The 14,131-nt window shown below is 47.9% G+C and overlaps 1 protein-coding gene across 1 annotated transcript in view; it reads left to right on the forward strand.

Moving 5' to 3' along the window:
• The window catches only part of LOC108539331 (putative PRAME family member 26), a 19,630-nt gene extending 16,605 nt beyond the window's left edge, over positions 1-3,025 (forward strand). The window contains exons 3-4 of the mRNA XM_017887919.1: positions 148-726; positions 2,464-3,025. Coding sequence (XP_017743408.1) covers positions 148-726; positions 2,464-3,025 — 1,141 coding nt within the window. The remainder of the gene's footprint in view (positions 1-147; positions 727-2,463) is intronic.
• Positions 3,026-14,131: the final 11,106 nt, after the last annotated feature.

A 14,131-nucleotide genomic window follows, 5' to 3' on the forward strand; every position in this document is an offset into this window, starting at 1 on the left:
GTGGGCAGGATCTGGGGGAAAACAGGATGGAAAAGAGTCAGAGAGAGGGAGAAGAAGCAGGGAGGGGAGCAGCTGCTATCCGGGATGTGGAGTATAAGTTCGGAAGTGAGTCCTTACATTCTCAGCCTCGCCTCTATTTTCCCACAGGCAGTGGAAGCTTCAAGTGCTGGATTTACAGGATGTCAGTGAGAACTTCTGGATGGTTTGGTCTGATTCCATGGCCCATGGGTGCTTCCCCAATGCCATGAGGAACAGAAAACCAGTGCAGGACTGTCCAAGCATGAGAGGACAGCAGTCCTTCACTGTGTTCATAGACCTGTGGCTCCAGACCAGGACTCTGGATGAATACCTCACCTGCCTCCTTCTGTGGGTCAAGCAGAGGGAAGGTTTACTACACCTGTGCTGTAAGAAGCTGAGAATTTTGGGAATGCCTTTCCACAATATCAGAAACATCCTGAAAATGGTGAACCTGGACTGTATCCAGGAGGTGGAAGTGAATTGCAGTTGGATACTGCCCATCCTGACACAGTTTACCCCATACCTGGGCCAGATGGGGAATCTTCAGAAGCTCGATCTCTCCCACGTGGATGTCTCTCGCTACGTTTCCACAAAGCAGAAGGAGTTTGTTACCCAGTTCACCTCTCAGTTCCTCAAGCTGCGCTACCTCCAAAAGCTTCATATGAACTCTGTTTCTTTCCTCAAAGGCCACCTGGACCAGCTGCTCAGGTGAGAGAGGGTGGTGAACTTTCTCTGCAGACCACAGCAGAGCCTATGTTACAATAAACGCTAGTGGGCATCTACTGTGAGCCAGCCCATGAGGATGTAACAGTGAAGGGGACACTAGAATGTCCACGTATTGTCCCGTTGGTGGCTCTGTCCTGAAATGGGTATCATGCAACCTTCCCAATAAAGGCAGAGGTGTCAGCTGGGGTAGATGCTATAGAGAGGCTGCCATGCTAGGAAGCCAGTTACTGGAGGGTTCAGATCTAGTGAGGGTGCCTTTCCGAATTCTTCCTGAGGATGTGTGTCTAAGTTAAGATGATGAAAAATAGGCCAGGGATGGTGGCTCATGCCTGTAATTCTAGCACTTTGGGAGTCTGAGGCAAGAGGATAACTTGAGCCTAGGAGTTTAAGACCAGTCTGGGTAACATATCAAGACCCCTGTCAGGAATGAATAAATAAAAATAAAAACAAACGAGATAATTTTTTTTCTTTGAGAAAGAGTTTCACTTTAATTGTCCAGGCCAGAGTGCAGCTGTGGCCTCTCAGCTCCCTGCAACCTCCGCCTCCCGGGTTCAAGCGATTCTCCTGCCTCAGCCTCCCGAGTACCTGGGATTACAAGCGTGGGCCACCACACCTGGCTAATTTTTATATTTTAAGTAGAGACAGGGTTTCACCATGTTGGCCAGACTATTCTCAAACTCTTGACCTCAGGTGATCCACCCGCCTTGGCCTCCCAAAGTGCTGGGATTATAGGCGTGAGCCACCGCGCCCAGCCAACAAGATAATTGTTAAGAAGATGATGGGAAGTGGGGAAGCGAAGTGGGCACCGAAGAGGGGGATGCTCAGCAAACCTGCACATTTCAGAACATCAGCTCTGTGCCCCACAGCTTGGTGAACACGAGTGATCCCATCTCTATCCCTGTCGTAATAGGCTGTTTTGAGATCCAGGTAAATTAATTACCTAGGAAATGCACGATTCTGAAACAGAGGTCAGGGAGCAGGCACAAAGAGTGGTGAAAGTGATAGATGGTTTGCTGATGATACAGGCATGTCAGGGACGCCTGCAGCCTGCCCACCCCAGCTGATGTTGCAGGATCCTGTCTGGGTTTGTCCCTTCTGCCTGTGTCTCCACTGAGCTCGTGTGGCCCAGAGGTGTGGTTTTCTGCCTGACAGATGAGGAAAGGAAGCTTTAGGGATTCTGTGAACTTGATCCATTCCTATAAATGATGGTGAAACGACTCAGCCTCAAATGGATCTTTCTATTTTTATTTTTTTTGATACAGAGTCTCGCTCTGTCACCCAGGCTGGAGTGTAGTGGCAGGATCTCTGCTCACTGTAACCTCCATCTCCTGGGTTCAAGCAATTCTCCTGCCTCAGCCTCCCAAGTAGCTGGAATTGCAGGCGCCCACCACCACACATAGCTAATTTTTGCATTTTTAGTAGAGACAGTGTTTTGGCATGATCTCCAGGCTGGTCTCAAACTCCTGACCTCAAGTAATCCACCAGTCTCAGCCTCCCAAAGTTCTGAGATTACAAGTGTGAGTTACTGTGCTGGGCCTAAAATGGAATTGACCTCAGTGGCAAAGCTCTTCATCACGCAGCATCCTAAGTGTTGACCAGACAATCAGCATGACCCTGGGCTTGGGCAAAATAGTCTTTTCCCTTCACCTTGACATTCCCCACCACCCTCCACTCACTCCTATGATGCCCCAGAACTAACTTCTTGTTCTGTCTCCTCAGCTGTCTGAAGACTCCATTAAAGATCCTCGCAATAACTAACTGTGTGCTTTTGGAATCAGACTTGCGGCATCTGTCCCAGTGCCCGAGCATCGGTCAACTAAAGACCCTGGACCTGAGGGGCATCAGACTGGCCAATTTCTGTCTTGTGCCTCTTCAAGTTCTGCTAGAAAAAGTTGCAGGCACCCTTGAGTACCTGGACTTAGATGACTGTGGGATCGTAGACTCCCAAGTCAGCACCATCCTGCCTGCCCTGAGCCGCTGCTTTGAGCTCACCACCTTCAGCTTCTGTGGAAATCCCATCTCCATGGCCACCCTGGAGAACCTTCTGTGCCACACAATCAGACTCAACAACTTATGCCTGGAGCTGTATCCTGCCCCGCGGGACAGTTATGATGCTGATGGTACTCTCTGCCAGAGCAGATTTGCCCAACTGAGGGCTGAGCTGATGGGGAGAGTGAGGGACTTAAGGCACCCCAAGAGGATCTTGTTCTGTACTGACTACTGCGCTGACTGTGGCAACAGGACATTTTATGGCCTGGACATAGATCAATGCTGCTGTTGAATACCTGCCTATTTGGGTGGATATATCAAACACTTTCTTCTGGACACTTGGAAACTCAAACCTAGGTCTTGGGTACATCCTAAAGGGAGCACAGAAACCACCGTTTCAGACACCGGCTCTGAAAGTGGGAAAGGAAAGGTGATCAAGCAGGACCGGACTTGGGGGAAATGTTGACATGGATTCAATGGGACTTTGGGGACCTGTGTCCTGTAGAGTCAAAAATGGGAATGTGAATGTCTAGAGTGGAATTCAGGTTTGAGAATACATGAGGGGGTTCCTCTTCCATGGATGGTTGTAAAGAAACAGTCAGAAATAAAGGGAAACTAAGTGGAAACTGGTGTCCTCTATTATCAAGTAACCTGCTTTCCAGTTTAAGCCCCAGGAATCTTCAGTTATTGATGAAAAAAATTTTTAAAAAGGCACTGAGTTGTCCAATCAATAAGATGCAGCCCAAGAAAATCAAGGCATTTAAATTAAATGTGGTTATTTTAATCAATTTCCTCCCATTCTTTATTTTTGAGACAGAGTTTCACTTTTGTTGCCCAGGCTGTAATGTGGAGTGCAATCGACATCTTGGGTCACTGCAACCTCCACCTCCAGGGTTTAAGAGATTCTCCAGCCTCAGCCTCCCAAGTAGCTGGAATTACAGGCATGTGCCACCATGCCCAGCTAATTTTTGCATTTTTACTTCAGACAGGGTTTCATCACTATGTTGGTCAGGCTGGTCTCAAACTCCTGACCTCAGGTAATCCACCCAACTCAGCCTCCCAAAGTGCTGGGATAACAGTTGGGAGCCACTGCGTCCAGCTCCTTTTCTGTTTGTTTGTTTGTTTGTTTGATTATACTTTATGTTCTAGGGTACATGTGCACCACGCGCAGGTTTGTTACATATGTATACATGTGCCATGTTGGTGTGCTGCACCCATTAACTTGTCATTTACATTAGGTATTTCTCCTAATGCCATCCCAACCCCCTACCACCACCCCACAACAGGCCCCGGTGTGAGATGTTCCCCTTCCTGTGTCCAAGTGATCTCATTGTTCAGTTCCCACCTATGAGTGAGAACATTGGCGTGTTGGTTTTTCTGTTGTTGTGATAGTTGCTGGAGAATGATTGGTTTCCAGTTGCATCCATGTCCCCTACAAAGGACATGAATTCATCTTTCTTATGACTGCATAGTATTCCATGGTGTATATGGCACATTTTCTTAATCCAGTCTGTCACTGATGGACATTGGGTTGGTTCCAAGTCTCGCTATTGTGAATAGTGCACAATAAACATATGTGTTGCATGTGTCTTTATAGCAGTGTAATTTATATTCCTTTGGGTATATTACCCCAGTAAGAGAATGGCTGGGTCAAATGGTATTTCTAGTTCTAGATCCCTGAGGAATCCCCACACTGTCACACTGTCTTCCACAACGGTTGAACTAGTTTACAGTCCCACCAACAGTGTAAAAGTGTTCCTATTTCTCCACATCCTCTCCAGCACCTGTTGTTTCCTGACTTTTTAATGATCGTCATTCTAACTGGTGTGAGATGGTATCTCATTGTGGTTTAGATTTGCATTTCTCTGATGGCTAGTGATGATGAACATTTTTTCATGTGTCTGTTGCCTGCATAAATGTCTTCTTTTGAGAAGTGTCTGTTCATATCCTTTGCCCACTTTTGATGGGGTTGTTTGTTTTTTTCTTGTAAATTTGTTTGAGTTATTTGTAGGTTCTGGATATTAGCCCTTTGTCAGATGAGTAGATTGCAGAAATTTTCTCCCATTCTGTATGTTGCCTGTTCACTCTGATGGTAGTTTCTTTTGCTGTGCAGAAGCTCTTTCATTTAATTAGATCCCATTTGTCATGTATGCTCACGCCTATAATCCCAGCACTTTGGAAGACCAAGGCAGGTGGATCACCTGAGGTCGGGAGTTGGAGACCAATCTGCCCAACATGAAGAAACCCCTTCTCAACCTAAAACATAAAAAATTAGCCAGGCTTAGTGGCGCATGTCTGTAATTGCAGCTACTCGGGAGGCTGAGGCAGGAGAATCGCTTGAACCTGGGAGGTGGAGCTCAGATTGTGCCATTGCACTCAAGCCTGGGCAACAGTAGCAAAACTCCCTCTCAAAAAAAAATAAGAATAGTAAAATAAAATGAAATTTATTATTATGACCAGGCATGGTGTCTCACGCCTGTAATCCCAGCACTTTGGGAGGCCGAGGCAGGCGGATCACTTGAAGTCAGGAGTTTGAGACCAGCCTGGCCAACATGGTGAAACCCCGTCTCTATTAAAAATACCGTTATGCAGGCTTCCTTAGCACAGGGAGGTCACTCATCACCCACAGGCACTTGATCGTTCTCCACCCTTCGATGATGTGCGATTCCAAAACACGCTGCTCTAGTCTCTTCCTGATGGGAGGGGTGGTGCGTGTTATGAGAAAATCTCTCCTCAATCTGACCTACCTCCCCAAAACGATGTAACTTTTTAAATGTCAGATTGAAATATTTAAAAAGTATTACATGCCTGTATAGTTTTAGTATTTTATTTAAAGGGAATGTGGCTGTCTTTACTGACTACAACCAGTTTAATTCAAGAAGGGCTGCTAGTCATCAGGGGAACAAGCAAGGGTTGGTGCCTCCCAGTGGTTCCAGCTAACACACAATATGGACATCCCTTTCCAGGGCAGCGGGAATAGAGTGGCTCCTTGTGCAGTGAAGCTGACGTCCACCAACTAAGGCTTCTGGAACCATGTGGAGATTCACAAGGAGTGGCCACGGTCTCAGCATCTGACTAGCAATGAAAGACCCTGAGAAGAGGGTGCTGTCCATGTGGGTTGGCTCACTGTTCTTGCCCACTAATGTTCCAGACCCTGGGTGTCCACCTAGTGTGTGTTAACCCACTGAACAGCCACAGAAACTAACAAGGAGGTAACAGATGTCTAAAGAGAAGTGAAGAACTGGAAGAGACCAAGCGTGGTGGCTCACACTTATAATCCCTGCACTTTGGGAGGCCAACGCAGGAGAATCACTTGAGCTCAGGAGTTCCAGATCATCCTGGGCAACAAAGCGAGACCTTGTCTCTGCTAAAAAAAAGTGTCCAGACGTGGTGACTCACACACCTGTAGTACTAGCTACTCAGGAGGCTGAAGTGGGAGGATCGCTTGAACCCAGGAGATTGAGGCTGCAGTGAGCTATGATTGTGCCACTGCACTCTAGCCCAGGTGACAGAGTGACACCTTTAAAAAACAAACAAACCGTCCAAGATGGCCGAATAGAAACAGCTCCAGCCTCCAGCTCCCAGGGAAAGCAACACAGAAGACGGGTGATTTCTGCATTTCCAACTGAGGTACTGGGTTCATCTCACAGGGGCATGTCAGACAGTGGGTGCAGGACAGTGGGTGTAGCCCACCAAGTGTGAGCCGAAGCAAGGCGAGGCATGGCCTCACCCAGGAAGCACAAGGGGGAAGGGAATTCCCTTTCCTAGCCAAGGGAAACCATGATACACGACACAGCATGACATCGGGTCACTCCCACCCTAATACTGCACTTTACCAAGGGTCTTAGCAAAGGGCACACCAGGAGATTATATCCCATGCCTGGCTCAGAGGGTCCCACACCCACGGAGCCTCCCTCATTGCTAGCACAGCAATCTGAGATCTAACTGCAAGGCAGCAGCGAGGCTGGGGGAGGGGTGCCTGCCATTGCTGAGGCTTGAGTAGGTAAACAAAGCAGCTGGGAAGCTCGAACTGGGTGGAGCCCACTGCAGCTCAAGGAGGCCTGCCTCCCTCTGTAGACTCCACCTCTGGAGATGGGGTATAGCCAAACAAAAGGCAGCAGAAACCTCTATAAATTTAAATGTCCCTGTCTGACAGCTTTGAAGAGAGTAGTGGTTCTCCCAGCACAGAGTTTGGGATCTGAGAACGAACAGACTGCCTGCCCAAGTGGGTCCCTGACCTCCAAGTAGCCTAACTGGGAGACACCCTAGCCAACTAGGGGCAGACTGACACCTCACACCTCACACGGCTGGGTACCCCTCTGAGATGAAGATTGCAGTGGCATGACCTTGGCTCCCTGCAACCTTTGCCTCCTGGTTTCAAGCAATTGTTCTGCCTCATCCTCTTGAATAGCTGGGATTACAGGCGAGTGCCACCATGCACTCCAGCCTGGGTGACAGAGCAAGAAAAAAAAATTTACTATAATGTAAATACTACTTGAGTATAAAGATTTGTGTTGTAATTTATGTATATGAAAGATATAGAACTTTCAAAGAATGCAATGTGATATTTTAAGAATGGTTAATGGCAAGGTGCGGTGGCTCACACCTGTAATCCCAGGACTTTGGGAGGCTGAGGCAGGCAGATCACGAGGTCAGGAGTTCAAGACCAGCCTGGCCAACATGGTGATACCCTATCTCTACTAAAAATACAAAAAATTAGCTGGAGGTGGTGATGGGGGCCTATAATTCCAGATACTCAGGAGGCTGGGGCAAGAGAAAGAGAATCACTTGAACCCAGGAAGCACAGGTTGCTGTCAACCAAGATCACACCACTGCACTGCAGCCTGGGTGAAAGAGCAAGATCCTGTCTCAAGTGGGGACAGAAAAAGAATACTTAACTTCGTTTGGAATCTCAAAACAAATGAGATTTTAAAAACTAAATTTAAAGACCTTGAACAATAATCATTTATTCTTTAAAATATATTTAGAATAACACAATTTTAGCTTTGAAATGAAACATTACAGTTTTTAAAAATATTGAGTTTATCTTATTTTATTTTAAGACAAGGTCTCACTCTGTCATCTAGGTTGGAGTGCAGTGGCGTGATCATGGCTCACTGCAGCCTCAACCTCCCAGGCTCAGGTGATCATCCTGCCTCGGTCAGCCTAGCAGCTGGAACAACAGGCATGAACCATCATGCCTGGCTTATTTTTGTATTTTTAGTGGCTTCACCATGTTGCCCAGGCTGTTCTTGAACTTCTGGACTCAAGCGATCCACCTGCCTCGGCCTCCCAAACTGCTGGGAGTGAGCCCTTATAGGCGTGAGCCACCACACCCAGCCTTGAGTTTATTTATTTATTTATTATTTATTTATTTATTTTGGAGATGGAGTCTCACTCTGTCACCCAGGCTGGAGCGCAGTGGCATGATCTCAGCTTACTGCAACCTCCACCTTCCAGGGTTCAAGCAATTCTCCTGCTTCAGCCTCTTGAGTAGCTGGGATTACAGGCATGCACCACCACACCTGGCTAATTTTTGTATAGTAATATCATTTTGTAGTAAAGACGGGGTTTCACCGTGTTAGCCAGGCTGGTCTCCAGACCTTGACCTCAGGTGATCTGCCCGCCTCGGCCTCCCAAAGTGCTAGGACTACAGGCGTGAGCCACCATGTCCGGCCTATTTTTTTGTTTATAGCAGTTTCAGATTCACAGAAAAACTAAGCAGAAAGTCCAGAGTTCTCATCTATCCCCTCCCCGCTTCAATATACAGCACCCCTATAGGATCAACACCCACACCAGCGCAGAGCATTCGGCAGTCAATGAGCCGCATGGACACATCACTATCACCCAATGTCCACAGTTTACATGAGGAATCATTGCTGGTTTTGTACATTCTATAGATTTTAACAAAGGGATAATGACATGTATCTACCATTAGAGAATCATACAGAGTAGTTTTGTTTCCCTAAAAGTCCTCTGTCCTCTTCCCATTCATCCCATTGTACTTCCAACCCCTTGCAACCACTGGGGTTTCTACTGTCTCCATAGAGAAAGGCAAAAGCCTTTTCTGGAATGTCTAACAGGATGAGTCTTTTCACATCACCTTCTTTCACTTGTACCATAACGTGCATTTAGGAATCTCTCATGTCTTTTTATGGCTTCGTGATAGTTCACTGACTGGAGGATCAGTTTGTTTATCCCGTCACCGACTGAAGGGCAACTTGCTTGCTTCCAAGTTTTGGCGATTATGAGTAAAGCTGCTATAAACATCCAGGTGTGGGTTTACTCATTTCATTAAATACCCAGGAGCATGATTACTGAATCGTAGGGGTATGGTATATTTTACAAGGATTTCTTCTTTCTTGATAGTCTCACTTGTTCGATATTGCTGCTCAAGGTCAGGAACTTTGTCTCTATCATCCTGGGGTCCCACTGCTGAGCATGAAACCTGGCACTCGGTAGCAAATACTGTTGACCACGTGATGCATGGAAAGGTTTGTCATCAGTATAGCCACTAAATTGGTAACTCGGGGATGTCAACAGCTCTCTACCAATAATAAAAATAAATTGGATTATGGAAGAAATGGCCCTTGTGATACGGTGGTTATTCCATGTGTGTCATGAGAGTCCAGCAATTGGCCAGGCGCGGTGGCTCACGTCTGTAATCCCAGCACTTTGGGAGGCTGAAGCAGGTGGATCACTTTAGGTCGGGAGATTGAGACCAGCCTGGCCAACATGGTTGAAACCCTGTCTCTATTCAAAACACAAAAATTAACTGGGCGTGGTGGCACGTACCTGTAGTCCAAGCTACTGGGGAGGCTGAGGAAGGAAAATTGCTTGCCCCAGGAGGTGGAGGTTGCAGTGATTGAAGATTGTGCCACTGTACTGCAGCCTGGGCAACAGAGCAAGACACCATAACAAAAAAAAGAAAAACAAAACAAAACAAAAGGAAGTCCAGCATGGTAAGAGGTACATAGAGGCACACGTGGGTGGGCTTCATTTGTTTTTCATCCTTTAGCCCTTCTCTGGACAGAATTCTCAATGCAAAACATTCCAAAAACACACAGCAAACATCTCCTCTATTCTTCCCCTTATCCCAGACTTCTCTCCAGCATATATGTGCTAGTGTCTTCCAGACATTTCTGTGACTTGCTACACAGAAGATCAGATCAAATGGACATGTCCCTAAAAAGGTGGTGACTTGCCAGATCTGGACTCACTTTGCAGGGTGCTGGGACCTCTCCGAGAACCAAGCGGTAGCTCCAGGCACCAGGGCTGCGGGCTCTTCTGTGCATCTTCAGGAGCTTTTATTGACTTTTCTCAGCACAACCCCCTTCTCAATGACCAACTTCCAATCTGAAAATGACATCCTACTAGATCCGGAACTGCCACCCAGTTAATCCTGATTGAGTTTTCAATTTTCCTCTCAAAAAGTGATTGAATTAGATAAGCATTTATGAAAGTGAAAGAATTAACAATAGGATGAAGGTCTAAAATTCATTTATTCACTTATTCCACAAACATTGGTAAAGTTTGACTGACTTAATATGTACCCTTCATAGATGACACAGGCAAGGCTTTAATCTGTTTCTGACGTTAGAAAAAACAAAAAAAATGTATATATAATACTATACATGGTATCTTTATTGGAAAACTTCTTGCCATATCAAAAGTATAAAACCCCACTTCAGAGGATAAAAGAGCTTTAGGAATACAGTGTGTCAGCCCTACAAAACCACAATAAAAATCTCAGTGTATCCCACTGGTCACCTGGGTTTGTGCTACCTAAACATGGTAGGGACCATATGCCCATTCGGGTGGAAGACAGGAACTACTGAGGGTAATTTATCCTCAAGGGTTAAGGTCAAGGCTTCACTACAAAAGACATCAGGCCTACATTACAAAGTTGGAGGCTGGGGCTGGGCAGACTGGGACTGAGTGTTCTAACGCGACCCTGGGAGAGAACGCAAGACAACTAAAACACATGGCAGGTATTTTGAGGGCGGTCTAGACAAACAGGATTGAAAGGCTTTTTCTAGGATTAAGTTTAAAAATTTAAAGATCGGCCAGGGCCACGGTGGCTCAAAGCCTGTGAATCCCAGGCCACTTTGGGAGGCCGAGACCGGGCGGATCTGAGGCTCAGGAATTCGAAGTACATCCTGGGCTAAGCACAGGTGAAACCCCCATCTCTACACAATACAAATTTGTAAAAAATAACAAAAATTAGCCGGCAGAGGTGGCGGGTGCCTGTCAGTCCCAGGCTACTCGGGAGGCTGAGGCAGGCAGAATGGGGGAACCCGGGAGGCGGAGCTTGCAGTGACGCTGAGATCCGGGCACTGCACTCCAGCCTGGCGACAGAGCGAGGGACTCCGTCTCAAAAAAAAAAAAAAAAATTTACAAATCTAATTACCAAAAGAGATAACACAGAGTTTAATAACACATTTATATTGTCTCGAGGGCAGAGAGGGCAGAGACAAGTCTTAGCTCTACTGGAAGGTGAAGCATCATTCACTCACAAACATGATGGGCTTCCCTCAGAATACCAGCTTGGGAAGAGGGAGTCTGAGTGTGTGAGCTGGGGCAGAGCCCAGAGAGGAGCAGTGTGGTCAGACGTAAAGAGGGAGACTTTTCAATCTGGAAGCGTGGATGGTGGAAGCTGTGTCCCTGCGGACTATGGGAGTGAAATGAGCTCCTTGGGGGAACCTGCACCATCCCCAGGACCCCAGCGAGAATCCTGCACTTTGCGGGATCTTTCTACCCTGTTCTGGTTGCCTGTGCTTTTGAAGGTGCTCCTCTGCTATCCAGGTCAGAGCAGCTTTTGGAGCCCATCTGAAGGGACGGTCTGACCTCATTTCCACTCACAGAATTTCTACTAGGACTCCGAAGCTTCTCCAGGCTTTTGGTCGGGGTCTCTAAAATATTTCTGAACTTCCGTTGTTCTCCCCCAGGCTGAGCTGTCGGGGAAGCTGAGTCCTCTGCTTCCTGCAAATGACAGTCCATCTCTCCTGCACCCAGGAGTATGTACACAAACAATGCTGAGACACTGTCCCTGGAATCAGCAATGACTAATAAATTCTCCACAAATTCTACAGAGCAATTTGGGTGCACCCAGGAAGGCACAAAGCAGGGAGCTCCTCAGCTGCTACTCTGGACCTAAAGAGGCACCTGGGACCAATGGAGGGAACCTTGTCTACCTTGTACAGGAAGAGTTGACTCCTCTGATTTTACTGGAAGTGCCAGGCTGTTGGCAGAGCCTGGGACAGGTTCCGGTGCAGGAGTCATCCCCTCCCAGGCTCCCCTGGCCCAGTCTTAGACATGATGAGGCTGCCCCTGGAATGCAGTGTGCCTGTTTCTGAGGCAGGGCTTTTCCTTGCCTGTGGTGTTTGCCCTCTATACATTTCTAATAGTCAAAAATCTCTGATCAGGCCCTGCTGGCTTCCTCTAGTCCTCAAGAGCGTCTCATTCCAGATCGCTTTTATGACTATCTTTCCCAAGACCAGGGGCTGGTCCTTTTTTTTTCCTCCAATAAAGATCTGAGGAGAAGGTCACTCTGAGAGCAGACAGTGAATGCTGAGGGAGCTGCCTGTAGCAGCCTGGGGTGGGGGAGGTCTGGGAACTCCCTGCAGGCTGGATGGAGCCAGGGGGACTAAGGACAAGAACAGCATCCAGAAAGAGAGTGTCCCAGAGGAGCTGAAGGGGGCCAGAATAAGTGAGGACAAGAGAGATGGCGGCAGGGTTGGGGGCCGGGTTCTCTGACTCTCACAGAGCCACGTCCCTGATAAACTGGGGACTTGGGTCAGAGACCCTGAAAGGACCTGAGCCTGGATGTGGGGCTGTGAGTTTCCAAGTCCCTTTGATTTTGCCCTGGTCTACATGAGGTTCCAGTGGCTGCCCGACCCCACCCCAGGGGCAGAGAGTCAGTCTAGCGGGGAGACCTGGGGAGAGAGAGTCGGTGGCGAGCACCCACCTGGATGCAAAGACAAGGGACAGGTCAGAGGGAGGGAGCCTTGGTGTGAGGCCAGGGGAAGGGAGGCACTTTGGATATGGGGCAGTTCTGTCTCTGCACTTGTCACAGCCTCACAGGACTGTGAGAATTGAACTTTGCAGGAGGGAATGAGGGAGAATGGGGTCTGGACTGGAGTCCCTGTCATCCAAGTGACCCCCTATCTACTCCTGCAAACCAGGGGAAGGTCTTGCTAGATGTAAGTCAATCCCAGGCCTATCAGGCTGCCTGGCCCTTTCTCATGGATCCAGAAGGAGCACAGTGATCCTTAGTCAAAAGCATCTTGCATTGTCCAGGGCTGAGGATTGTCAGGTGGCCCTGGAGGGGAGACTCTGGGGAAAACCACAGAGAAGATTTTCGAACATTTGACACTGAACGCCCAGCGCCTCCCTTTCCTATTAGTCGGGTGAGGTGGCAGGAGAATCTCTTCAACCAGGGAGACGGAGGTTGTGGGGAGCTGAGCTCACGCCATTGCACTCCAGCCTGGGTGGCAACAAGAGCGAAACTCTCTCTCAAGAAAACAACAACAATAACAACAAAACTTCCGCTGAGTGCCTGGGATGCGCTGCCTGCTATTCTGGGTGCTGCTGAGGAAGATTAACAAGAAGCAAGGCAGCTGGAAAATGAGCTCAGCAGAATATACCTTGCTTGACACCGTAGTGCAGATGAGAAAAAAAAATGCCTGTGCAGGATAAAACGTGCAGGGCTGTCTTTTTTCTGTTTTTCTCTTTCTTCTTTTTAAAGACAGGGCCTCCCTCTGTTTCTCAGGCTGGTGTTCACTGGTGCAATCTCAGCTCACTGCAGCCTCAGCCTCTCAGGCTGAACTGATCCTCCCATGTCAGCCTCCCAATTAGCTGGAAATACAGGTGGGTGCCACCAGGCCTGGCTCATTTTGTTTATCTTTTGTAGAGACGAGGTCTCACTGTTGCCCAGGCTGGTCTTGAATTCCTGTGCTCAAGTGATCCTCCCAATTCAGGCTCCCAAAGTGCTGAGATTACAGGTGGGAGCCCCGTGTCCTGCAAAGCCATCTTCATAATCCGTGTGGAAGATGATGGTTATCCCATATCCTTCAATCACTCGTTGTCAGAACATGAACTCCTCTCTCACTGCCCATTAGAAACGTACAGGGGAATGAAAGAAAAAAGTTAATATTGTCCAGGCACTGTGGCTCAGCCCATAATCCCAGCACTTGGGAGGCCAAGGAGGTCAGATCACCTGGGGTCAGGAGTTCATACCAGCCTGGCCAACATATTGAAACCTCATCTCTACAAAAATAGAAAAATTAGGCTGGCATGGTGGCGGGTGCCCGTAATCCCAGCTACTCAGAAGGCTGAGGCAGGAGAATCACTTGAACCAGGGAGCCAGAGGTTGCAGTGTGCGGAGATTGTGCCATTG

This window comes from Rhinopithecus bieti, unplaced genomic scaffold, assembly GCF_001698545.2.
Source record: "Rhinopithecus bieti isolate Rb0 unplaced genomic scaffold, ASM169854v2 scaffold_16234, whole genome shotgun sequence".
In the NCBI taxonomy this organism is placed as follows: Eukaryota; Metazoa; Chordata; class Mammalia; order Primates; family Cercopithecidae; genus Rhinopithecus; species Rhinopithecus bieti.